The sequence below is a fragment of the Trichomycterus rosablanca genome, chromosome 2, assembly GCF_030014385.1.
Source record: "Trichomycterus rosablanca isolate fTriRos1 chromosome 2, fTriRos1.hap1, whole genome shotgun sequence".
In the NCBI taxonomy this organism is placed as follows: domain Eukaryota; kingdom Metazoa; phylum Chordata; class Actinopteri; order Siluriformes; family Trichomycteridae; genus Trichomycterus; species Trichomycterus rosablanca.
The window spans coordinates 38,106,608-38,133,995 of NC_085989.1; the positions used below are offsets into that span (position 1 = coordinate 38,106,608).

Genomic DNA, 27,388 nt, shown 5'->3' on the forward strand with positions numbered 1-27,388 from the left:
ACTTGTTACGGTACATTGGTGGATGGAGTAGCTGTTTGCTGTACTCGCAGTTACACCTTCTTAGTACTGAGTTGTTTTGGGTTTTTTTTTCTCCTGGCTCCTCTAATAGCTCTTGCTGTGGAGAGGTCGTCTCTGAAGCCTTACAGCCTCTGCAAAATAGGATTTTTTTCTCTTTCTTATCAGCCACACTGTGTAATGTAGCTGATGCATATTCCTTTTTTTTTTTTTTTATTCTTTTCAGCCACTGCACTTGAGTCTTGTTGCAGCCTACCCTTATCACCCAATTACAACTTGTCAGTGCTGTACTGAAAATGGTCCACCAGCTGAATTATGTGTTCAGTAATGGGCCTGTGTTTGTCCCTCTCCATTGATAATCCATTTCCAGGAGTCAGAACCTGATTGTTCCTGATTTCTAGATGACTATTTCCATTTTTAATCATGCCACGCCAGCAAATCTTGAAACACCAGCCAATCTTTCAGATTGCCCCTTGTGTGTAAAAGAATACTTCAAAAACCTAACCCACTTTAGTAGATTATTATTGCCATAACAAAATTAGAATACATTTTTACATATTGTAAATTTATCAACATCTAGAAAATGATGGATCTCTATGAAAAGATATTTGGTTATACAGTGATGTAGATAGAGCAATAATTTGCTGTAAGGTTGGCCAAAATTATCAGCCTGAAAGCTAGCAGGGTTTTGTTGACCCCAGTGCAATGCAAAACATTTTCTAATTTAAAGCAAGCAAAATAACAGTATCTAGAAATAAACTGGTTATATTAACAGAGTGCATGTAAAAGAGATCTGGAAAGTGTATTTTGCTGAGTCTATTCTTTTCCTGTATTTATTTAATTTATTTTGCACAAACTGTAGAGCAGCTTAACAATTTTTGTTATTAAATTTTTTTTTATTTAATTTGCTTATACAATTTCTCCCCTTTTCTCCCGACTTTTAGCGTATCCAGTTACCCAATTGCATTATGCTTCCTCTCTACTGATGCTGGTCCCCACCCTGATTGAGGAGAGCGAGACGTGTGAGGTAGCCGACTGCATTTTTTCACCTGCACGAGGCGAGTTCATATGCGGATCAGCTTTGTGTACGGAGAGCCACACCCTGATCAACGCATTATCTCTCGTCTCTGTGAAGGCGCCATCAATCAGCCAGCAGAGGTCGGAATTGCATCAGTTATGAGAAATCACTATCCTGCTCCAACCCTGTATGAACAACAGCCAATCGTAAATAAGTTTATGGCAGAGCTGAGTTTCGAACCGACAGGTTCGAAATGTCAGCTCTGGTGTGCTAGCGTGTTTTACCGCTGCGCAACCTGAGCGCCTTAACAATTTAATTAAAATAAAATTATAATGTATAATTTAGGAGTGGATGTGCTGTATGTTGAATTTAAATCAGATCCATATTGTAATTGTGCTGATGTTTATAATAAGGACTCGTAAGATTTCTTATAGTTTATACTTTATTAATTTAAAGTGACTTGAGATAAAGCCATGTGCAGAAGAAAACTCCAGATTAGTAAATTGACATACAGTATACTGTATATATTGCTTGTCAGTCTCAGTTTGAAAAATTCCACTAAACACCTTGCTCCAGTATCTGTTTGTGTACTACGACATTTATAAAGAGAAATTTGGTATTTGAGCCAACAACAGTTACTTCCAAACCTGTCCATGGAAAAAACAAACTCTTTTGACCTTTTTAAAAGGCCTGTAAGGTATTCAGGGATGGACAGTTATTCTGGGTATAGGGTGGTGGACAGCCAGGGTGTGATGGGTTTGCCAACCGGAAACACAAGGCAGAAATACACCCTGGACAGGGCACTGGTTCAACACACACGCACACACATAGTGGTAGCCTAGTGGATAGAGCTTTGGGCTATTAACTAAAAGGCTGCCATGCAGCCACTGTTGGGCCCCTAAGCAAGGCCCTTAACCCTGCTCCAGGGGCACTGTACAATGACTGACCCTGCACTCTGACCCCAGCTTCCAAAACAAGCTGGGATATGTGAAGAAAAATGTCATTGTATTGTACACATGTACTGTATATGTATAAATGACAAATAAAGGCATTCTACACACACCTAGCGGCCCATTCACCTCCTGCATTTTCTGAGGCTAGATGAAACTGCAGTACCCAGAGAAAACCCATGCAAATTAGAATATTTATTTATTCGTCATTCACTATCACTGATGCCACCTGAAACCGATGGGTGCAAGGACATCACACAAATACACTGACATTTAGGGACAATTTTGAGGTTATTTCAAACCCTCCATAATTTTGGGAAGTGACAGGAAACCTACATAGACATAAGGAGAACATACGAAACTCCTCACAGAAACAGACCATGCAGCCCACATTTTGAGCACATCCTCATAATCTCCCGCCAATGCAGTCACCACCTACTACATTACTGAAGTCCAATCAGCGCGCTTAATGCGTCATTTTGCCGCCCAGTACGTGTACCACTTTGGACGATTCCATTCTCACGGAAGGTGGGGTAAACCGTTTGTTCTAAACATTGTAGAAATAATATTTCAGCGTTCATCTATATATTTTATGATTAGTATGAAAATATTTCCACGTGTATATAGTTTGTTATTCTTATAGTTTAATCTAACCTGTAATGAACTTCACTTTTTTTAGCATCTGACACTCACACACCCTAGTTTTTGAAGTGATGGTAGAGTCCAGATTACCCGCCTTTCTGCTCTATAGCGTTATAAACGCTCATTCTGAGCTTTCTGCACCCTGCTGCTGTTACTATTGGCACTTTTATACACGTTATAGCTTTTAATTCTTGTTTTTTTTTAACTAATAGACTGCTTTTAGCTTGCTATTTTACCTGCTCGCATCATCCGCGATTAAAATGCCTTCCCGGACCTCGTTGTGTTTGCCGGAGGATGTGAAGGAACGGTATGTTAGCGTCTCTCTGTTTTTCGGCTAAGCTAGCTGCCGTTTAAGTCTTGTACTGCTAAATGTGTAATATTTGACAGAGCTAACTCTGCATTGTGGGGAATAAATAGTTAAGCAACCGCACTACAACATATATTGAACTTGGGGCTGTTCGGTTCCGCAGTTCTTAGAGTCGACTCAGATTTTCTGCTTCGAAATTGAGTCGATTTAGAGAGTCGACTCTACACAGTCCAGTATTCTATTTTGCCAGTGTTTGACATGTGCTGAAGTTTGTTCTGGTGCTTTGAAGCGCCACACCAAGTAGACAAAATGCAAAAGGTTTACAGTTGAAGGTGCATTACTTACGGACTGGTAACACATTTTATGTGAGTAAAATAAGCAAGCACTAAAAGTTTCGGTTATATAATTATCTGTTTTGAACGTGTTAGACAGCAAGACGGTCTTAAAATGTACATATAAAAGTAATGAATCAGTCATTTGAAGTCAGCCCTGGTCTATAAATAATACAGGTCAGGGATTTTCTACCTGGCTCAGGTAAAACAATAACTACACATTTTACACTGACCCTTGTATGCAAAAAAATCTACATTATAACTGTCATAAATTCAGGGCGTATTGTTAATTGATCAATCTAAAAGCATAATGATTTTTTGCATGATACTCAGATGAGCAATAATTCGCTGTAAACTTCAAAACGGTTCAATGCATTTACATTTTCTCTATACTATACTAGAAAATGTTGGCAATATCACCCAGCCCTGATGTATTTTTAAAAAAGTAAATGTGCACATACTTATTTCAGATATATTATCGCCTCATTCCTACTGCTTATGTGCTTCAAGTTATGGAATCGATTCCACTGCTGTGGAATCGACTCTTTGCTCTGAACATTAGCTCGTTAGCCGGCTTGTTTTGGTCTCTGAGCCATGTTAGCTAGCATAGTTTAGCTGTCATCCAGCAGGCTGAATTTGGCGCCAAATGATTGTTACTCACTTGCTGCCCCCACATGTTTCAACTGCGACGATTAAAATGTGGAACCCTACAAAATAAAGAAATGCATAATAAATATCCCTTATCAGGTCCGTTTTAATTTCACGTGGTTTAATTGTTCGGCGCTGTACAAAAGCGTTAAATACTAAACAATATGTTAACAGCCTAGTAAGTGGCATTTGCTCTTGTTTTGCATTGTAACACATTACTATACAATTGTTAGCAAAACGAATTATTGCAAATAAACAATGGAAAGTATTGTGCTTGTGTAGGACCTACAATACTTTTAGCTGTTTTAGCTATTATGATTTGTCCACCTCATTAATGGACTTCCTAATTAATGTCAGGTAGTGGTTGAAAGATATGCACCTTAAAAGTTAGAGGCTCTTAGGATAAATGTAATACTATGTCAGTAAGATGGTTTGTTTATTATCTCAGATTGCAGGTCCTGGACAGTGGTGATGACAGCCTTTCAGATGAGGTATGTCCATTTTGCCAAACAAAAGTTTGTTGCTTTGTTTTATACCTTGGTACCAAGTGAATACAAATCATGTGTTTTGCTCCAGGAATGTGTCAAAGAAAAGCTCAGGTTGGTGCAAGACTTCCTGCGTTCTGACACTCAGGACCAACTCAAAAGTCTGGAGGCCAAGCTGAAAAACTCTGAACTTACCACGGTAAGATTTGATTGCTGTCGAGTTCTTATTTCATTTTGTTCAGTGAACTTGGTCTCATTTCTTCCTCTTCCCTTGTTAGGAGGTGTACACATCAGAAGTAAAGGCTGTGCTCAAAAAAGCTCTGGGTTTAGACAAAAATGGTGTGGAGCAGAATGGGCATTCAAATGGCTGCTCTGAAAATGGATCCCATGAAGATGATGGTGAAAAGAAAGGAGCCATGGAGACACAGGAGGAAGGGGAAATAAAATCCCCCAGTACAGCAAAGGGCAAAGGTGGCCGACGCAGTAAAGCAGACAATGAACCCAAAAGTGAGTAGTGTGCAGTTTTATTGCATTTAATTTAACAAGCTTATTTATGCACATTTAGGTGTGTAATGTCTTCATGACTTTTCTTGTCTGATTCAACCCACAGAATCTCCTGCTGGTCCTAGAGTCACACGCAACTCTGGCAAACAACAAACGATCATGTCCATGTTCTCTAGAGTGTAAGAACAAAATCTCTGTCCCTTTAAAATGCATAATGGAATTTTAATTTTTTTATTTTATAGTTTTAGTAAATAGATATAGACTATAAAATGTTGAGTGTACTTTAATCTGTATTCAAGTAAGAAGTTGGCCCAGAGCCCCAACGTATTGTTGGGTGTTCATACCTCCATGGGAAATCAGAAAACCAAACATCATATTTGACCTTGCCGAAAAGAAGAAAGGAACTACACACCCAAACATATACATCAATGATTTTCTTAAAATTAAAGAAAAATACCCACTCCACCTTGCAATCTATACAGATGGATACAAAACTACTGACCAGATAACAGCAGCCATATACGCAAAAGGATATACAAACAAAGACAAACTACCCCAACAATACTCAGTTTACAGCCAACGCCATACTTACGGCATTAAAATATGCAGAAAAAGAACAGCGCAAAATACTAATTTGCACAGTTTCTAAATCATGCCTCAAAGCACTACAATCATACACATCACACACAATCAGCATTTTAACAGAGCAAGAATATGACATACAACTATGCTGGGTACCAGGACACAGTGGAATTACAGGAAATGAAAAAGCAGATCAAGTAGCTAGAGGAAAAACAAGACAAAATACAACGAACATCAAAATCCCATCAACCGACTTAAAAGCATCAATAAATCTCTACATCAAAGGAAAATGGCAAAATGAATGGAATACCCAGCTCACCAATAAACTATATGAAATACACCCAAACGTTAATGCCAAGCCAAGAATCCACCAGGGACGACGCATAGACCAGGTCATGTACACGAGGTGCCGAATCGGCCACTCCAGAGTAACCCACCAACACCTGATAAAAGGAGAAAACCCCCCAACTTGTGAAACCTGCCAAACACCTATATCAATAAAACACATCTTGATAGAATGCCCAAAATACACTAAAGAAAGAGAACAAGCACACATGCCAGAAACTATCAAAGAGACTCTCACACAAGACAACACAAGAAGACTTTGAACCTACCTTGCAACCATAAAAATGAACATATAATTTGGACCAAAATATGAAGACAAGACCTATTACTGCCATTAAATGACACCTAAGTGTTAAACATGGCGTTAAAACTTAAATAAATAAATCAAGTAAGAAGTTTAATATTTAATTTTGTATTAGTTTTGGACAGGGCAGCTTGGGGCAAGAAATGTTTAAAAACAAAAAATAATGTTAAATTGGGTGACTTGCTTGGATCATCCAGTTAAGTTCTATTCTTTTATGAGCACTTAACAAAAAATTAGTAATTGAACCAGGTGGCACGGTGGCTTGTTAATTAAGATTTCAAAGGTGCCGAATTCTAAAGCAACACAGTTCAGGTACTGCAATAAACCAGTTTTACTAGGTGGTTCTGATGGTTTAAAATGACTGCCTGGTTTTGGATCCAGCAAATGTGACTAATATAGGAGTGTAATTTGAAGTGTTTTTGTGCATATGAATCATTGTGCAAATTTTTATGCTGCAGGCCCAAGCGCAAGTCTGATGAGGTTATTGGAGAGACGGCAAATGGAGACGCTGAGGTTAAGACAGAAGAGGTTGATGTAGAGGAGGTAAACAATTAGGACAGGTTTAATAGTATTAGGATATGGCATTTGTCAACTTCTATTTAATTTTTTTCTTTGTTCAAAGGTTCGTGAAGAAAAGCGTCTCAAAACTGAATCAGATGAGTAAGTTTAAATTTAAAAATGTCAAACGGCACCTACCTGTTGTGTATGGGATCTATATTTTTAAAGGTAAAAGTTGCACTTTAGTCATTATTGTCTGATTTTTAGACCTTCTACTGAAAATTCAAATGCTGAGAAGACCAAGCCTGTGGGCACAGTCAAGGTCAATTCCCTTAGTTTCATAACATACTTACCTAAAAACTTTCCTGCCAGTGTAAACTGAATTAGTTGCTTTACTTATTGATGTTCCCTTTTCTACCTTTGCAGGCTCCTCCTCCCAAGTGTCCTGACTGCAGGCAGTATCTGGATGACTCTGACCTCAAGTTTTTCCAGGGAGATCCTGATGTTGCGGTAACATGCTGCCTTTATGTGAACAGCTTTGTGCCAGTGCTTTCCCACCTTCCAAAAACATGCAGATGGGTCGATTGGTTACTGTAAATTCCCCTTAGGTATAAGTTAATGTGCATGTTACTCTGTAATGGATGCATGCTAGACCTACCAGTTCTCGTTTGTATTAAGTGGTTAGTTTAATAAGGGTAAATTAAGGAAAATTTAACATTTTGGTCGGTGGGAAAGCACTGGTGCAAATTAATCCACAAGTGCCAGGCTTTCGATATCCTATACGTTTAATCATGCGATGGCATGTTTTTAATGTATAATTCTCACTGGCAGCTTGAAGAACCAGAGATGTTGACTGATGAACGTCTTTCCTTGTTTGACTCAAATGAAGATGGGTTTGAAAGCTACGAAGACCTGCCTCAACATAAGATTACAAACTTCAGGTACATAAATGAGATTTGCCAGGAAAATGTATTTTAAACTTCTCTATTCCATATTGACCAGGTGTTCATGTTTTCTTCTCCTCAGTGTGTATGACAAGCATGGCCATCTCTGCCCTTTTGACTCGGGACTTATTGAAAAGAATGTCGAATTGTACTTCAGTTGTGTTGTAAAGCCCATCTATGATGACAACCCGTGCTTGGATGGTATGTTTAAAACTTTTACCAAACTGATGCTATTATTATTATTCTTCTTTGGGGGTAATGTCTTAATTCTTTGAAGTAACCAAAGAAAAGATGAAATAATAAACTGGTTGCAATAACTAAAATAATGGCACTGTTACACGGAAGGTTTGCATGCAAATTACTAGGATGTTAAAGCAAAATGTACTAATGTAAAGTCAGCATCTTAATCTCCAAACATTTAAAAGACATTAAATGGCCCAAATGTTAGATTGGGATTACGTTCACATGATGTGCAGCAAAATCGCTTTTGTACTGCTTTGCCATTGTTTTCATTATCATGCCTCCAAATGTACAAATCACTGCAGCGCTTTCTCGTTTTAAGACAAAATACTTTTCGTGTGAATGCTTGGGCAGTGCCGCTGTAAAACACGCTAGCTTAAGTGCGGAGATCTCAAGCTCACTAGTATAACTCTTAATTGGGATGCTAATTGCTGTAAACCTGCCTTGTGCAGGTGAAAAGCAGCACAATGTGTTGGCGGGAGCATTGGGTACAGCCCTCCTTGGTCAGGGTAGGGGTCAGCCATAGAGGAGATACAGCTGGGTAATTGGACATGACTAGATTTTGAAAAAAAAAATGCATAAATGGAATAAAATGTGAATATTTAAAGGGTAGCACAGCTAGTGGAGAGCAATAAATCAATACCATCAGTCAGTATTGCATAAACATGTCTAACCCAATGATCATCGTATATCTTGCCTTTTAGGTGGAGTCCCTGCCAAAAAGCTGGGACCTGTCAATGCCTGGTGGATCACTGGCTTTGATGGGGGTGAGAAGGCTCTTATTGGCTTCACCACAGGTAACATGCATTATAATGACTCTCAAATGCATGAGAAGTCTGTCATGAATCATTGCTAACTACTTTCTCCATGCCACAACAGCCTTTGCTGACTACATCCTAATGGAGCCGAGTGAGGAGTACTCACTCATCTTTGCCCTGATGCAGGAGAAAATCTACATGAGTAAGATTGTGGTGGAGTTCCTTCAGAAGAACCCAGATGCTACCTATGAGGACCTTCTTAACAAAATTGAGGTTACTGCTTAAAACCTTATTTGATTTGAACAGAGAAGCAGATAAGCAAGACCAGACGGGTATAAAAACAAATATACAATTTTGTCTTTTTGCAGACCACAGTGCCCCCGGCTGGGCTGAACTTCAATCGCTTCACTGAAGACACACTGCTGCGCCATGCACAGTTTGTGGTGGAGCAGGTGGAAAGCTATGATGAGGCTGGAGACTCTGATGAACAACCCATAATTGTTACACCATGCATGAGAGACCTGATAAAACTGGCTGGTGTAACCCTGGGCAAGAGGTAGGTTGGATGGTATAGAGCAGCTGTTTCACAGCATGTTAGGCAATCGTCCACAGAGTTAAACTTGAAATATTATACTTGAATGTCTTGATGGCAAAAAAAATCATGATACCAAAGCAAATTAATAGGCGAACATGGTATACACAGGGTCACCCTTTCAATATACTATATCTAGCTGATATTGCAGTGATATATTGTGGTGTTTTGTTTAGATTGGGGAGGAAAAAAAAGGAAAATTAGGTTTTACACTAAAACTGTCCTGTAGTTAAGTGCATAGAACAAGAAATGCATTATAGTAGCCCTAACCTTCACCATTTCACATGAATAGCTTGTAATAAGTTTTTACAGTGTTATTTGTACATGTAATGCTGGATTCAAGTGACATACAGCAAATGCATTTATATACATAAAGCTAATAGCAAATCAATTTTATTTGTGCAAATGAAAGTGGCTGTTTAGCTGCTGCCTCTCATGTGCACCTGCAACCATTCTTTTGTAGTTTTGCCTTTGTTTCATGTCCTTGTCACTACTTTTTGAATGAGGTGGTACATGCAGTCCATTTATGCCTAGTTCACACTACACGATTTTTGCCCTGATTTTCGGCGACTGGTCGGCGCTAGATTTGCCGGCTTGGGAGCAACTCGGTGTTCACCCGGCGATCAAAACTCTGCTCTTAATCGCTAAGTGTGAACTACTCAACAACCGGATCGAGATATCTAGCATGTCGGATATCTGAATGGGTGTTTCCCAACTGGCAATGAGGACGCAAGATACAGCGTGAGAAGAAATGCAGGGGAGGAGTGTAAAAGGCTGTACAGGGGCTTAATATAGTTTATATCATAATACACAGGTGTTACACACAAGTTTTACAGTATTTCTGACCTTATTGTTCTCTACAAAACACTAACGTTGCAACTCACTACCCAACAACCCAAGCCAAATCCACTAAGATTCATTTATTTTTTTTTCTCTGTTTTTACGTGCACAAACTTTGATCGCTCGCTACTTGTGCATTTTAGGACGTGGTATCATTAAACCTTTTGTCACATCTCGCGTGTGTTTTCGTAACGACGATATTTGGGAGAGCAGAGAAGCTCGACTGCAATTCCAGTTGGTGATAGATCGTGTAGTGTGAAACCCCCTATCACCGATGAGTCGTGTAGTGTGAAATACACACCATCTGAAAGACTCCCCGAGTCCAGCTTCTTCATGATGGCACATCCATCTGTGCACATCCATATTTTCGGCGTCCTCTAGGGGGACCTGTGCTTAAACCAGTACCATGCAGCTTTACTGGCATTCCCTGGAAAACCCCAGAAATGGTGCTCCCTTCTTTTCACAGATGAGCAGGTTTACAATAAGCATGTGACTGACGTGAAAGTCTGGAAAAGCCTTGTTGAACGTTATGCTCCCTGCATCCATCCTCTCCAGAATGATCAGTTTAGTGATGGGTCAGGGGTGGTATGATGAGGCATATTGGGGAGCCAGTGGTACCCTGACTGGTTCTGAGGATTTCATTCCTAACAGCATTGTCAGACCTTACACTGCAGCAGTGGGCCTTCTGTCTATTATTTAAATTGCTTTAAACATGGTTATTGTAATTCTTCGTTTGTATCTAAAGTATTTGATTTCATTTTTTATTCACTAGAAGTTTTACATGCAATGTAAAGTGTTTGCATTTAATTAAAAATAATGCTTGCCTTGTTAATATGCAGTTTTAAGCTGCATAAAGAATCTATGGTTGGGTGTTAAACTTTTTTTCCTTTTTTTCTAAAGATTTTGTGGGAGTTTTACTTTACTGATTTGGGTGGTAGGTTATTATGGAATAAATGTGTTGCTGCTTGTACTTTTGTTTAATGCTTTTCTGGCATTTTCTAATGCAGCATGCTGTTGTACTGGTAGGTAACCCTTGATTTGTGTTTGGTGTTTCTTGACTGATGCTGAACTTTAGTCAGTACCATTTAAGCTTCATAAGTGGCTGCAAGGAATGGGTGATGTAGCACTGCCATTTGCTTATGAAAATAAGATTTGGTTAAAAACGTATTGTTTAAAAAAAAAAAAAAAAAAAAAGCTTAAGCCCTGTGACTGCCATGTCTTGGCTTTTGAAACATACCTAGTTTATAACTTATTCTGCATCACCCTGCCCTGTCATTTACATGTATACTCATTAGCTGCATGCCTTAAATTAAGCTTGGTTTTTTGTCTTTGCTCATGAGCACTTCAAGGACACCTGTCCTACTGCAATTCATTGGCTGTTTTATGAGCTTTACACTACCTGCTTAGTGTGTTTATGCAATTACAGTAGTCCATCTATTTCTCTGTACAGTTACCTTGTTTACCTTAGTATTATTAATGGAGAGAGACCTCATAGTGCCCCCATCAACCATACTTTTTTTTGCATTCTCCCCTAATTTTCCTCCCGGTCTAGTTGTATCCAATTAGCCGATTGCATTACACGTCTTCTCTACTGATGCTGACTTCCACTCCTAACGCACGGCCCCTCTGACATGTGCAGTAGCCGACTGCATCTTTTCGCCTGCACTGAGTTCATATGTGGATCAGATTCACACACTGGGTGGGTTGCACACTGATCCCATATCACTCATTTTTGGCTCGTTCGTATTTTACAACCTCATCTGGCTGATTGATGGTGCCTGAACAATCATTATTCGTGTAGGTGCCCAGCCTGCCGGTAGCAGAGCTTAGAATTGAACTCTTGAGTTTGATGTCAGTTTTGGTGTGCTAGTGTTTTTTATCGCTGTGCCACCTGGGCACCATTCAGTTTAAGTTGCTGGTTATTTGTGGTTCTGCAATAAAACTAACGGGACAGTATACAAGTTAAAATCCCAACTCTGCTTCACCTACACCTCGGGGGGGTCAATCCTGGAAAAAAGAATATAAAGCCAATAGCATCATGTAATCAGAAAGTCTAGCAACTCCCACACTGTTAATGGGCACTAACGTGCATTGTGCTTAAAAAGACTAGATACTGCTCTAGTCTTAATTGAAAGTGGGTTTCTAGTAAAGAAGCCAATGTGTAAACGGTACCTAAAACTGCTATTTAATTAAAATGATGCATCATGTAAGTTTATGGTCAGTGGGTCTTTTTCAATAATTGGTGGGGAAGAAAGGATTGCCAGGGTATACAGAGTAACTATGCACTACTGTCAGTAATTGTATACTATTCAGTGTAGCTCAAGTAAATGGTCTGTGTTTAAGTGTTCCTAATCGAGGGCTTGGTGAGTACATGTTAAACATGATGATTATTTGTAGTAATGGGTCTCTGTTTCCCTTTCCAGGCGTGCTGCCAGAAGACAGACTGTTCGTCATCCTACAAAAATCGAAAAAGATATCATGGGGCCAACAAAAGCTACCACCACTAAGCTGGTGTATCAGATATTTGATGCCTTTTTTGAAGAGCAGATTGATCAGAACAATAAGGATGGTGGAGTTAAGAGGCAGCGCTGTGGTGTCTGTGAGGTAAGCATTTGTTAATGCTGCAACTTTCACTTTTGAATAATTTGTTGCAAATTGTTGATCCCCCTGTGTAACTGGAGAGCACAGCAACCCCGCTGACGTTAAAGCCCAAAAGAGGCGTTACTGTAGTGTTAGGCTTTTAAATGGTTTGTCATGGTCAGCAAGAAGCTAAGCAAGGTCTGTCTTAACAGAGCAGTAGGAAATCTTTAATCCCAGGTTCTCAAAAATAAAATGTTTAAATACAGATAAATTGCTTTCAAGTAGTGGGGAACATATCTTATGGCAGATGGAATTCCTATTACCTTGACTTAAAAGGAATAGTCAAGGAATCCTAGGTTTAATTTTGATATTAACAGACCACAGCAAGCCAATATTCAACTTTAATACTGTGTAAACCATTTTTAGAATTTTAAGTGTTATTTTGATGTATTTCTTCAGGTGTGCCAAGCTTCAGACTGTGGCAAGTGTTCCTCTTGTAAAGACATGATTAAATTTGGAGGCAGTGGTCGCAGCAAGCAGGCCTGTCAGAAGAGGAGGTTCAGTTTCATTACTGCTAGTTTTTACTTGCTGTATAAAATGAAGTTTATATGCTAAAGCAGTTCCTGATTTCTGATTTGGTGCATGAATAATTCTTGCTGTACTACTTTTCCCCTAGTAAGATGAAACTAAAATATATTTTTTTTATTCCAGATGTCCCAACATGGCAGTGAAAGAGGCAGAGGAGGATGAGAATGTTGAGGAGGACGATATTGCACCACTTTTTAAAAATGCTCCAAAGATGTCGCAGGCTAAGAAGAAGCAGACCAAGAATAAGGTCGCCTGGGTGGGAGAGCCAATTACAGTAGGTGCACTATATCAAATTACTCGATGCGTTTTAAAATTTGAGAGGTAATTGTGCCAAGTGTAATTTGGAATGTGTGTAGAATTTGACTTGTGTTCATTATTAGAAATATGAACAATCCTGATTGGCAGCATAGTGCTGTGTAGCTCTAGGATTCTAAATTAATCACTAGGATTGGCATGTATGTTCTGGCCTTTGTGCCAAATGCTTGATTACTCTAAATTGCTCCTGGGGATGTTAATGCTGTTGGCCATTGGTTAACTGGGTAATGACTTCCTCCTCAGTTAGTCATTTATTTAACAGCTAGTAAGAGAACTCTGTAACTTCACTCTCGATTTAAATTGAGGCTTTTAGTGTGCATGTGCTGCTTCTAGGTGCAACTGTGCGGAATTCATAGGCAAGTCGTAGCCTAGTGGTTAAGGTACTGGACTAGTAATTGGAAGGTCACTGGTTCAAGCCCCACCACTGCCAGGTTGCTGCTCTTGGGCCATTGAGCAGGGCCCTTGAGCAAGGCCCTTAACCATTAGTTGCTCAGACTGTATACTGTAATTACTGTAATTCGCTTTGGATGAAGGTGTCTGTATAATGTTTAATTGCGTATGTTAAACAGCTTGATTTAATTTCAAATGGGTAACAATTCATTACATTTTTGGCATTTAGCAGAGTTTAGCATCAGTATGTAGTCTGACAATGCACAGTCCCACCTAATATTTTGTTCCATGTCCCAGTATAAGATAAAACGTGTCTTATAAAAACTACTTTAAATTAGGAAGAGCTTTAATGTGCTGCATGTATTATTGCTTGTATAAATATAAACCCTTGTTCATATGTCTTATATTCTAATATGATGCTATAAGCTTGTTGATTATTGGCTGACTAATGGGCAATGGGTACTAATGGGGAAAGTAAACTGAGCAAAAACGATTATCTAGGAGCAGGATGCAAATTGCCATTGTTCAATAGATAGGTTTAACTGACTGTTCAAAAACCTTTATTTTTGTTATGATCTGATTTGCGGTGCATTGTATTCATTGTTCATTTCAGACTGAAGGAAAACGGAAGTACTACATGAAGGTACGTGTAGAGGATGAGGTGTTGGAGGTTGGAGACTATGTGTCTGTAAGCCCAGATGACCCCTCCCATCCACTCTATCTTGCCAGGTAAGTCATTTACTCTTTATACTTAATCTGAAACTTTTGCCACTTCATGTTTTAGTATGATCGTTGTGTAGCTGGATGGTATCTGTGTTTAATGGGTGTTAATTAAAATTTTCACATTTGTTGTTTTGGAATTGCAGGATTACTGCTTTGTGGGAGGATGATGAAAAGATGTTTCATGCACACTGGTTTTGCCGTGGCACAGACACCGTTCTGGGCGAGTCCTCTGATCCTTTGGAGCTCTTCCTTGTGGATGAGTGTGAGGACATGCAGCTGAGCTTTGTGCATGGCAAAGTGAATGTGATGTATAAGACTCCTTCTGAAAACTGGTTCATGGAGGTAAATCTCTACAAAACTTAAATGTACAACACTTGTTTGGCATGAGGCAAACAAACATACGGTTCTTTGGTGTACATGTTTAACAAGATGCACCAACAAACCATGCTCTCATGAGGTACCTTGTAAAATAGATGAGCTTTAAACATCTGGGGTTTTTGTTTAGGGTGGCTTAATTGATGAAATCAAGGTTATTGATGATGATGGCGGCAAAAGCTTCTTTTATCAACTGTGGTACGATGGAGACTTTGCTCGGTTTGAGACGCCTCCCGAGGTTGTATCAGAGGAAGACTCTAAATACAAGTGAGTTTAGCTTTCTGTTTAAAAGCTGCTTTGGTTATATTAATGTGCCTGAAGGTAAACTCAACTGTTTGTTGTGCAGGTTTTGTGCCAGCTGCACCAGGAATAAAGAGGTACAGGAGCAGGAGACTCCTCGTGTCTCTGATCCCCTTGAGGATGAGGAGCATGATGCGAAAGTGTTGTATTCCTTGGCCTGCCTGAAGGGTGAACAGTACAAGGTTGGAGATGGTGTTTACTTGCCACCTGAGGAATTTACCTTTGGGTAAGTTTTTATTTTATGTAAACAAAAATTGTGTAGACATTTATTGATCCGTTGGCATTTGGCAAACTATCTTTTTTTGTTACGCTTAGGATAAAGGCAGCAAGCCCGGTAAAGCGTTCTCACAGGAAAGAGGATGTAGATGAAGACCTGTATCCAGAGTACTACAGGAAGTCCTCAGATTACATCAAGGGCTCCAATCTAGATGCTCCTAGGCCTTTCCTTGTTGGTCGCATTAAGGAGATCTTCTGCAACAAGCGCAGCAATGGAAAGCCAGACACTTCAGAGGTTAAGCTGCGCCTTTACAAATTGTACAGGTAAAGATTCATGAATCTTGTCTAAGTTAATAAACCTTTCATGTAGTGGTAGGAAACTAGTGTCACATCTGCTTGGCAAGTACTTGTGAATGCACACTAATAAGGTATAGGATTTGGATTTTGTTTTAACTAGCGTGGGACTCAAAATCCACCCTACCATAAAAACGGGTAACTCAATGTCCCAGTTTCTTAGCCATGATAGTAGCCATAGCTGCTGACATGGTGTTAAGAATTAAACAAACAAACCTAGGGGAGTGATGGGTAAAATTGTAGTTTAACATTGTCTCAAACTTGTGCAATATGTAGGAACTTGCTGGATCAAGTCCCCTGGAGGCAGGACATACAGAATTCGCATTTCTCATTAAATTTATGCCATTTAGCAGATGACAAAAAATGACAATCCAAGTGATTTAAGGTGGCAGGTCCTTGCATAAGGATGGAACTTGGTGATGGGGCTAAAACCAGCAACTATTAGATTACTAGTCTAATATCATAACTGCCATTGACCAATCATTGTTCTTTAAACAAAGGTAGTGAGGATTAGTTGCCATTTTAATGCATACATTGCATCAGATGCAAATCTGTAAAATGCGGTTTCTCAAGAGCTTTAAATACATTTGCCCTGTTTGATGCAGATTTAAATTAAACATGTATCGTTCTTTCTCTGATTGCCTCTATCATCTTAGTTTAGATGAGCAGGGTCATTTCCACTGGTTTCTTTAATATTTGTTTTTCTCCAGACCTGAGAACACTCACAAAGGAGCAAAAGCAGGCTACCATACTGATATAAACCAACTGTACTGGAGTGATGAACAGGTTACTGTGAACATGAAAGAAGTGCTTGGTCGCTGTCAGATAGAGTATGGTGAGGACCTGGTGGAGAGTGTTCAGGAGTACTCGACTGGTGGACCTGATCGGTTCTACTTCCTAGAGGTAAAACTTGCTTTTTTTTAACTAGCTTAAGATTGCAGGCTCAAAGTTGCACTGCTTGTCTACTGCCTACCCAGATTTATAATCATTGAATGGTCTCCTCAGGCCTACAATTACAAATCCAAGAGCTTTGAAGACCCACCAAACCATGCACGCTCGGTGGTAAACAAGGGCAAAGGAAAAGGCAAGGGAAAAGGTAAATTAAATGTACATCTACTTTTACCACTTAATAAGGGTGAGCCTTAAATAGAAATGCATGCTTTGTCTTTAAAAAAAAATCTTTAAGGCATTATGTTTGCTTTGCTTTTCAGGTAAGGGGAAAGGTAAAGCTACAGCACAGGATATGCAGGAACCCGAGGTTCAGGATATTAAGGGCTCTAAACTGCGAACGCTGGATGTGTTCTCTGGATGTGGTGGTTTATCTGAAGGTTTCCACCAAGCAGGTAAGTCTCTGTTTAGTCATTCCTACCACTGTTCCCCCATGGAAAGCATTACTATTGACTGCATGTTTTGTTTATTTCTAGGCATCTCTGAGACCAACTGGGCCATTGAGATGTGGGATCCTGCAGCGCAGGCATTCAGGCTGAACAACCCTGGTACCACAGTGTTCACAGAGGACTGCAATGTGCTGCTAAAGCTGGTGATGTCTGGAGAGAAGACCAACTCCCTCGGCCAGAAACTGCCACAGAAGGGTGACGTGGAGATGCTGTGTGGAGGGCCACCTTGTCAAGGCTTTAGTGGAATGAACCGCTTCAATTCTCGCACCTACTCAAAATTTAAAAACTCCCTGGTTGTCTCTTATCTGAGGTAAGTACAAGAATAATGCAGCATATACACTGATAAGCCAAAATATTAGGCTTTGGCATGAGCTGTTTTTAAGAAGTGGTCCTGTTTGATAAAATGCTGGTAAACTAGACTGAAACTTATCTGCAAAATCGCATTTTATATTTGAGTATGGAGTGATTAAAGATACAATCTGCAATTTTACAACTACAATCTTGCTTTTCATCTTTTGCTTGCAGTTACTGTGACTACTACAGGCCAAAGTTCTTCCTGCTGGAAAACGTCAGAAACTTTGTGTCCTTCAAGCGCTCTATGGTCTTAAAGCTCACTCTGCGCTGCCTGGTGCGCATGGGTTACCAGTGCACATTTGGTGTGCTTCAAGTAAGTTTTTATATTGCATGAAAGAGTTAAAGCAAGTCAAATGCATTGCTGGCTCAACCTGTACAGTTTTCACTTAGGCTAGGTAGGTGTTGGGGCAAATCCTAACATTTAATTCTTGTTTGTTATAGGCAGGCCAGTATGGTGTAGCTCAGACCCGCCGCAGAGCGATTATCCTGGCTGCTGCACCGGGTGAGAAGCTTCCACGCTACCCTGAGCCATTGCACGTCTTTGCTCCACGAGCATGCTCCCTCAATGTAGTGGTTGATGACAAAAGATACGTCACTAACGTTACCAGGTAATTGCTCGTGCACGAACAAGATGACGCCTAACTAAAACACAGCATTTTATTCACCCCTATACAATCTGCTTTTCAGAGGGAATGGTGGTATCTACCGCACCATTACAGTGCGGGACACAATGTCTGACCTCCCAGAAATCCGGAATGGGGCTTCTGCCTTGGAGATTTCCTACAATGGAGAGCCACAGTCCTGGTTTCAGAGACACATCAGGGGTGCCCAGTACCAGCCCATCCTCAAAGACCATATCTGCAAGGTTAGCCTCGTTGTTCTTAGGTTGCTGTTTTACATATTGTCCTTTCAATTGGTTTAGCTCTATGGCCATTGTTTGTCTGTAGATGTATAATTTACTATTTATTTTATAGCTTTAGACCTGCGTTCATTGTGTACATGGTAAAACTACGGTAAAAGTAGATGGTATTTGCCAACATGATTAAGACTACTGTTGGTGTACATAAACTAACGGGTTAAATAGTTATATGTAACAATAAAAACAACACAAAGGTGCAGGTGTTTTGTATTGCTGCTGTAGTTGCTGTGAAAATTAGCACCACTAAAAGGTTTTTTGTTTGCTGTGAAACTAATTGAATTTGTTCGAGCCACTGTTGTTTGTTACCCTTGGACACATCAAGTAACATTTTGGCTATGATTTTGCAACTGCAGCTTATTTATGCTTTTCACTTCAGCTTGATTCAGCTTGTGTGCTTTTCGTAGTTTTGTTGTTTTCCTGTGAAACACATGGTGTGTGACTTTGCAACTCAAAACTTAAATTGCCCCTAATCCTGATTTTGAGAGGGAAATGCCATCCAGTAAGCTAAACCAACTCATTAACTCATCCTATTATGTTTTAGGACATGAGCGCTCTGGTGGAAGCGCGTATGCGCCATATTCCTCTGGCTCCAGGTTCTGACTGGAGAGACCTACCCAGTATTGAGGTTCGATTGCGAGATGGAACCACCACTAAAAAGCTTCGATACTCTCACTCTGACAAAAAGAATGGCCGCAGTGGCACTGGGGCACTGAGGGGAGTGTGTTCCTGTGCAGAAGGTGAGTTGCATGAAAAGGGTTTTTGCTAAAACAGCTTTCAGCATTTTTTTTTTTTTTTTTTTTTTTTAACTCTCTCTTTCCCTCAACCCCATTGTATTAGGCAAGCAGTGTGATCCAGCAGACAGGCAGTTCAACACCCTCATCCCATGGTGTTTGCCTCACACGGGTAACCGTCATAACCACTGGGCCGGACTTTACGGCAGGCTGGAGTGGGACGGCTTTTTCAGCACCACAGTAACTAACCCTGAGCCCATGGGCAAGCAGGTACAGTTCTTTATGCAGTAACAAGTTCTGCTTCTCATAGTGTTAACTAGAAGGCAGCATACATATAGTGCTTCACAAGGAGGGTTAGTTCAGTGGGGCAGTATGGCATATCTGCCACTTAACCCTAAAAGTGAAAATGTCTTTGAACAGCACTTGACAATGATGGACTGATTATGAGAATTATCTACTTCTCCTGCTGTGAATATAACCATGGTGTAAGCACGGGGTAAAATGGCTAAATATGTAAAAATATCTTTGCATGGTGAACCTTGTGTTCTTATTGTAATATATCAATTCTGCTTACTACCAAGAAATGCAATTAAATGTATACCTTAAATGTTGGAAAGACATAGTTAGCATGTTTGTTGCTAGTGATGAAAGTCCCGGTCTGAATTGTGATGTTGCAAATACAAAACTCTGATAAATGAAGAACTTCTCATAAGCAGAATGTACTTAATCGTACAATATTTCATTCCATATTTCTAGCCAGATCATCTCTGATTAAACATCCAAATTTAAGAACATGGTATTGCTTCCAAAATCAGTAAAGTTATAACCCTTTCTATGTTCCCAAGCTAGTGTTGCAGTAATAAATGTTGCTTAACCAGCCAAGAGATCATAAGGAACTTACTAGATGGTGTATAATGAGTCCAGTTAATAAAGCTAAAAATCATTTTTTGTGTGATTGTTTTTAGGGACGCGTTTTACATCCAGAGCAGCATCGTGTGGTCAGCGTTAGGGAGTGTGCTCGTTCACAAGGTTTTCCTGATACCTACCGCTTCTTTGGAAACATTTTGGATAAACACAGACAGGTAAGGACTGCCTCAAGTGGCATGGACATGAAGCAGAAGGTTAGTCTCTTACCTTTTTTAGCAAAACTTCTTTCTTTTTTTTAGGTTGGAAATGCAGTGCCTCCACCTCTTTCTAAAGCCATTGGACTTCAAATCAAGAAATGTGTACTTGAGAAGATGAAGGAGAATGCAACGGGTGAGGTTTAAATTTTACTTTTTTTTGTGCCCACTCAGTTTAAGCACAAGCACTGATCCTATGAATTTTAAAAAAAAATAAAAATAAAAAATGGACAGTTAAGTCAGATTTGCCATTTGCTCCAGCTAAGTTTCTGCTTAGAGATGACAGATCCTTCTAAACTTAATTCAATGGATTTAGAACTCGGTTTGTGGTTTTTGTTTAGCCTCGTCACACTCTCACTAGCTGAAAAGCAATTATGTGACTGCTTCCTGCCCAAAAGCAAATTCACAGGCATTAGATAAGTTACATGTAAACTGTTTGGTAGGTTAAAATATGCTACATGAACTCACTTTTGTAGCCACCAGCAAATCTCTCTTTAATGGCAAGAGGGCTGACACGGTGGCTAAGTGGGTAGCACTGTCGCCTTTCAGCAAGAGGATCTGGGTCCTTTCTGTGTGGAGTTTGCTTGTTCTCCCCTTGTCTGCATGGGTTTCCTCCCACAGTCCAAAGACATGCAAGTGAGGTGAATTGGAGACACTAAATTGGTAATTACTGGTTATGTTCATGACAGGAACGGTAGTTACTCATAACCTTGTGAACTGATTAACCTTGTGTAAGATCAATGTAAAACATGACATTAAAATCCTAATAAACAAACTACAATAGCAAGAGCCTGTGTTCTGGGCTTGACTCAAATATAGGAGGTGCATGGCATTATGTGCCCCTCCCCCATGGTTAGATTCCAGTATCGGTGCAACTTTGGTGTCGGTCCCAAACCTGTATAAAAGTTAGGTTGGGTGTAATAACTGCCAAATCACACATGCAGGTGATCCACAGTGAACCTCTAAAAGGAGCAGCCACAAGGAATTCTTTATATTGCTGGTGGGTACAAAAACCCCAAACTGATTGGGCAGATGGGTGTGGGATTACAGTGGTGTTCAAAAAAATAGCAGTGATTTAAAAAAAAAAATAAAAAAATAAAAAAAAATAAAAGTGAATAAAGCACAAATTCATTATAATAACTTATTTCCATAATTGCAAATGCACTGAAAATACTACACATTCAATCCTAAATCAAAACGTTAACAAAATGTAGCCAGTTTGTTTCAATCCTTTACAGAAAATTAAGAAAAATGAACTAGGTTCAAAAAAATAGCAGTGCAGCATTTTTCTTTAGAAACTCATATCTGTAAACTGAATGTTTGAGGTTTCACTTTACTTTAAATTACTGAACTAATATTTAGTGGCATAATTGTTTCCGAGATCTGTGTTGCATGGAGTCAACCAACTTCTGGCACCTCTAAACAGGTATTCCAGTCCAGGATGATTAGACGACATTCCACAGTTCTGCAATTTTGGGTTTTTGCGTTAAAAAAAAAAAAACCGCTTCAGACATCAGCCCACAAGTTCTCTATGGGACTGAAGTCAGGGGATTGGGCTGGTCACTCTATTACCTCAATCTTGTTTGTCTGTAACCAAGATGTTTTGGGTCATTGTCATGTTAAAACACCCATTTTAAGGACATTTCTTCTTCGACATAGGGCAACATGATCTCCTGAAGTATTCTGATATATTTAAATTGATCCATGATCCCTCGTATGTGATAAATAGGTGTAACACCATGGTATGAAAAACATCCCCATATCATCATTTTGTACCACCATGCTTTACTGTCTTCACAGTGTACTTTGGCTTGAATTCAGAGTTCGAGGGTTGTCTGACATACTGTCTACTGCCACTAGACCCAAAAAGAACAATTTTGCTTTCATCAGTCCACAAATGTTGAGCCATTTCTCTTTGGACCAGTCAATGTGTTCCTTGGCAAATTTGAACCCATTCAGGACACAATTTATTTTTATATACAGTGTATCACAAAAGTGAGTACACCCCTCACATTTCTGCAAATATTTCATTATATCTTTTCATGGGACAACACTATAGACATGAAACTTGGATATAACTTAGAGTAGTCAGTGTACAGCTTGTATAGCAGTGTAGATTTACTGTCTTCTGAAAATAACTCAACACACAGCCATTAATGTCTAAATAGCTGGCAACATAAGTGAGTACACCCCACAGTGAACATGTCCAAATTGTGCCCAAATGTGTCGTTGTCCCTCCCTGGTGTCATGTGTCAAGGTCCCAGGTGTAAATGGGGAGCAGGGCTGTTAAATTTGGTGTTTTGGGTACAATTCTCTCATACTGGCCACTGGATATTCAACATGGCACCTCATGGCAAAGAACTCTCTGAGGATGTGAGAAATAGAATTGTTGCTCTCCACAAAGATGGCCTGGGCTATAAGAAGATTGCTAACACCCTGAAACTGAGCTACAGCATGGTGGCCAAGGTCATACAGCGGTTTTCCAGGACAGGTTCCACTCGGAACAGGCTTCGCCAGGGTCGACCAAAGAAGTTGAGTCCACGTGTTCGGCGTCATATCCAGAGGTTGGCCTTAAAAAATAGACAAATGAGTGCTGCCAGCATTGCTGCAGAGGTTGAAGACGTGGGAGGTCAGCCTGTCAGTGCTCAGACCATACGCCGCACACTGCATCAACTCGGTCTGCATGGTCGTCATCCCAGAAGGAAGCTGACGCACAAGAAAGCCCGCAAACAGTTTGCTGAAGACAAGCAGTCCAAGAACATGGATTACTGGAATGCCCTGTGGTCTGACGAGACCAAGATAAACTTGTTTGGCTCAGATGGTGTCCAGCATGTGTGGCGGCGCCCTGGTGAGAAGTACCAAGACAACTGTATCTTGCCTACAGTCAAGCATGGTGGTGGTAGCATCATGGTCTTGGGCTGCATGAGTGTTGCTGGCACTGCGGAGCTGCAGTTCATTGAGGGAAACATGAATTCCAACATGTACTGTGACATTCTGAAACAGAGCATGATCCCCTCCCTTCGAAAACTGGGCCTCATGGCAGTTTTCCAACAGGATAACGACCCCAAACACAACCTCCAAGATGACAACTGCCTTGCTGAGGAGGCTGAAGGTAAAGGTGATGGACTAAACCCAATTGAGCACCTGTGGCGCATCCTCAAGTGGAAGGTGGAGGAGTTCAAGGTGTCTAACATCCACCAGCTCCGTGATGTCATCATGGAGGAGTGGAAGAGAATTCCAGTAGCAACCTGTGCAGCTCTGGTGAATTCCATGCCCAGGAGGGTTAAGGCAGTGCTGGATAATAATGGTGGTCACACAAAATATTGACACTTTGGGCACAATTTGGACATGTTCACTGTGGGGTGTACTCACTTATGTTGCCAGCCATTTAGACATTAATGGCTGTGTGTTGAGTTATTTTCAGAAGACAGTAAATCTACACTGCTATACAAGTTGTACACTGACTACTCTAACTTATATCCAAGTTTCATGTCTATAGTGTTGTCCCATGAAAAGATATAATAAAATATTTGCAGAAATGTGAGGGGTGTACTCACTTTTGTGATACACTGTAATATATATATATATATATATATATATATATATATATATATATATTTATATATTTATATATTTATATATATATATATATATATATATATATATATATATATATATATATATATATATATATATATATATATATATATATATATATATATATATATATTAAAAAAAAAAAAAAAACAACAACGGGACTTTGCAAAGAGTTCTTGCTGGTAAATTGGCTTCACTTAATCATCTTCTGTACTTACTGGTAACTTCAGATGTTCCTTGATCTTTCTGGAGGTGATCACTGGCTGAGTATTTGCCATTTTGGCTATTCTTCGATCCATTCGAACAGTAGTTCCACGCTTCCTTCTGTGTCTTTCAGGTTTTGGTTTTCACTTTAAGGCATTTAAGATCATTTTAGCTGAGCAGCCAATAATATTCTGCACTTCTCTGTATTTTTCCCTCTAAAATTAACTTTTTAATCAAAGTACTCTGTTCATTAGAACAATGTCTGAAACAACCCATTTTACCCAGTATTTCAGAAGGAAATGAGCTATGACCAACCTGTGCAACATTTGCCACCCTCCTACCTTAAATAAGTGCCAAAATTGATACCCGTTCTTCTGCAGAATGAATGGCTTCACCAATTGAACTCCTCACTGCTATTATTTTGAACAACCCCCTTTCAATCAATGCTTCGATTACTTAGAATGAGTGGCATTCATGTCCTAATTGTTGGGTTTTTGTTTTCAATACTCTACTACACTTTCAAGTAACTTTTTTTGCTATGTAGAAATAGCATTTCTACTAAAGTGATTTATCAGGTTAATGGTGTTGGACTGCTATTTTTTTTTTTTGAACACCACTGTACATGTATGGCTCTAACATTGCCTATTTCTTCTTTTTTCAGAGCCTGTGAAACAGGAGAAAATGGAGCTGTGTGATTAAAGCGTCTGCTTGCGTTTCTGAATTCAACATGGGACTTTTCTCCCATTTATTCCATTGTCTCTTGCTGATATTGAGCCACTCGAGTGGCATCTTTGGACAGTCTGTGCAGTGCCATCACCAGTAATGTTTTATCATTTTCTATGTGATTTTAAATTGTGTATTTACAATCTCCACTCTGGTGGTATAAATTCTATGTAGTTTTTATATGTTGTAATTTCAAATAAAGCTCTTAATCCCAGTGAGGGGATTTCCCCCTGAACATGAGTAAAAGTAAGACTGTTTCTCCTCCCCAAATAATAACAACTTGTTGGCAGGGGTGACTGGTCTTGACAAACAGCCAGTTTCAAGTACAATGTGTAATTTGTGAAAATGACATCTTCATTTTTACTATCCTGGTCAGGGTCCCATTGGTTTAGGTGCAACGCTTCAAGATGTATGCTTGCCTTGCACAATTAATTGGAGAAATATGTGTATTCCTTCACACCTAGGGCTAATTTAAAGCAGGCAGTCCATCTTTTGTGTGTTTAGAGGGTGGGGGAAGTACCTGAAGAGGTGTACAGACGTGAGGAACGTCTAAACAGACTGGTTTAAATTCCTGCCCCTAGTTACAGTTCTCAATGTTTCAACCCAGAATCGACAGTGACACTCTACGAGCTGCTGTAGACTTGCCATATACAAATAAATGTGTTTTTACAGTACTAGCAGTACTTTTGTGAAAACGGTAGCTTTACTTTACATACTATGTTCATTTCAATATCATTTGCACATATCAGAGGTGTGTGTGCCAGCTGGTTCCTCTTCTCAACCAGTGAGGGGTTCTGTGCAGCTAACCGGCACATGGCACTTCTGGGGAATTAAACCTTAGATCCAAGTTTTCATTTCCAGAATTCTATAACTTTTTGACAACAGTTTGGGGAAGGCCTTTTTCTCAGTGCTGATTCTAGTGTAGCACCTTCAGGGTGATTTGGAACTTCGATTGGGAACCAATGCTCTTTGGAAATAATGGGCAAAAATTTACACCCCCTGTAAATTTGTACATTTGCCAGTGTGTAAGCAGGATTGCTTAATATTTACTTAGCTCAGAGGTTAAGGTACTTGATTAGTAATCAGAAGGTTGTGGATTTAAGCCCCACAATGCCAAGTTGCCCCTGTTGGGGCCCCTAAGCAAGGCCCTAACCACAATTGCTCAAATTGTGTTCAGTCATTTAGGGCAGTGGTAGTTCTAGTTAAGATACTGGACTAATAATCTGAAGGTTTCTGGTTTAAGGCCCACCACTGCCAGCTGGCTACTGTTGGGCCCCTGAGCAAGGTCCTTAACCCTAAATTGCTTAAATTGTATTCAGTCATTGTATTTAAATTTTGATAAGTGTCTGCTAAATGCCACAAATGTAAATATGAGATGAGTCACAATGATGCAGCTCTTGGATTAATGTTCATGACAGCACAATCAGAAAATGACTGAGCATGTATGGCTTACATAGAAAGTTGAGAATAACTTGGGTTTGCAAAACTGCTTCTGAACAAACCACTAAAGTTGTGAAACAATGCATGAGATTATAAGACAAGTGCATAATGACATTTGCATCACACCCCACTCATGTAATCATGCAACCTCAGCCACCAGTCTCGCTCGCCTTGATCCTCCACCCAGAAGACATGCATCAAGGCTCTTTTCTGTACTAGCACCCAAGTGGTGGAACGAACTTTCTCTGTCTGAACATCTGAGTCTCTCAATGTCTTTAAATGACCTCTTTACCAAGAACGTAAGCTGAGAACTAACACGTACTTTCTAACACTCATTCATTTTATTTCCTATAATAAAAAAAAATGTGTCAACAGAGTTTCAGCAGATTTGTATTCTTGGACTTGTCTACTTAAACTAGAGTAACTTTACTGTGGAAGCACTTCTGCAAGTCGCTCTGGATAAGAGCGTCTGCTAAATGGCGATTTGTAAATGTGCTAGGTTTGGCAAAAAATGAACATACCCCTACCTGTCGTAATAATTCGGGTTTGTTTTTGCAGCCTCAGGAGCTATTGACCAATTAACTCAACCAGATTACAGTGGTACCTTGAAACTCAACGTCAATTGGTTCTGGGACTGGCGTTGAGTTTCAAGGTATTTTTACCATAAGGATGTATAGGAAACTAACTGCATGTATTTTAGGCTCATGTAAAAATAATGGGGTTGGTTTTGACACTTATACACTGACAATAACACGAATAAAAAAACACTAAAAAAAACCAACAATTACAAACAGTTAAAAATCAATAAAAATACAATAAAAGCTGCACTTTACCTTTAATTCTTTATTGTTTCCTTATGCTTCTTAATCATGAAGATGCTTGAGCTTGGAACACAGTATTCAGTTCAGTAAAGGTGCATTCACATGAGAATTGACAAAACCACTTTTGAGCTGCTGTGGCATTATTTCCTATGGAGTTTGATGGTGTACAAAGCTTAACGTGACTTATTGTACTAAAACAAGAGGAATTTCATTAGAGGAGAGAACTTATGAGCAGT

General features: G+C 39.6%; 1 protein-coding gene across 1 annotated transcript; it reads left to right on the forward strand.

Moving 5' to 3' along the window:
* The first annotated feature begins 2,837 nt into the window (after positions 1-2,837).
* On the forward strand, positions 2,838-26,716 carry dnmt1 (DNA (cytosine-5-)-methyltransferase 1). The gene is made up of 34 exons (XM_063015134.1): positions 2,838-2,932; positions 4,361-4,403; positions 4,489-4,596; positions 4,676-4,904; positions 5,008-5,080; positions 6,591-6,675; positions 6,755-6,792; positions 6,898-6,952; positions 7,057-7,140; positions 7,462-7,571; positions 7,657-7,775; positions 8,519-8,611; positions 8,694-8,845; positions 8,941-9,128; positions 12,428-12,608; positions 13,044-13,141; positions 13,296-13,446; positions 14,491-14,606; positions 14,744-14,942; positions 15,106-15,242; positions 15,322-15,501; positions 15,591-15,815; positions 16,556-16,748; positions 16,851-16,941; positions 17,057-17,188; positions 17,270-17,552; positions 17,768-17,909; positions 18,038-18,204; positions 18,284-18,461; positions 19,057-19,252; positions 19,353-19,516; positions 20,212-20,328; positions 20,413-20,503; positions 24,830-26,716. Exons 1-34 carry the CDS (start codon positions 2,886-2,888, stop codon positions 24,865-24,867), a joined length of 4,503 nt encoding a protein of 1,500 aa, XP_062871204.1. The 5' UTR covers positions 2,838-2,885; the 3' UTR covers positions 24,868-26,716.
* Positions 26,717-27,388: the final 672 nt, after the last annotated feature.

What these genes read in the sequence shown, in the direction of transcription:
- dnmt1 (XM_063015134.1), top strand. Translation starts at nt 2,886, where the DNA reads ATGCCTTCCCGGACCTCGTTGTGTTTGCCGGAGGATGTGAAGGAACG. An exon ending in ATGACAGCCTTTCAGATGAG is followed by an intron (nt 4,404 to 4,488) that starts GTATGTCCATTT and finishes GTTTTGCTCCAG; the next exon opens with GAATGTGTCAAAGAAAAGCT. An exon ending in CTGAGCCCATGGGCAAGCAG is followed by an intron (nt 19,517 to 20,211) that starts GTACAGTTCTTT and finishes GATTGTTTTTAG; the next exon opens with GGACGCGTTTTACATCCAGA.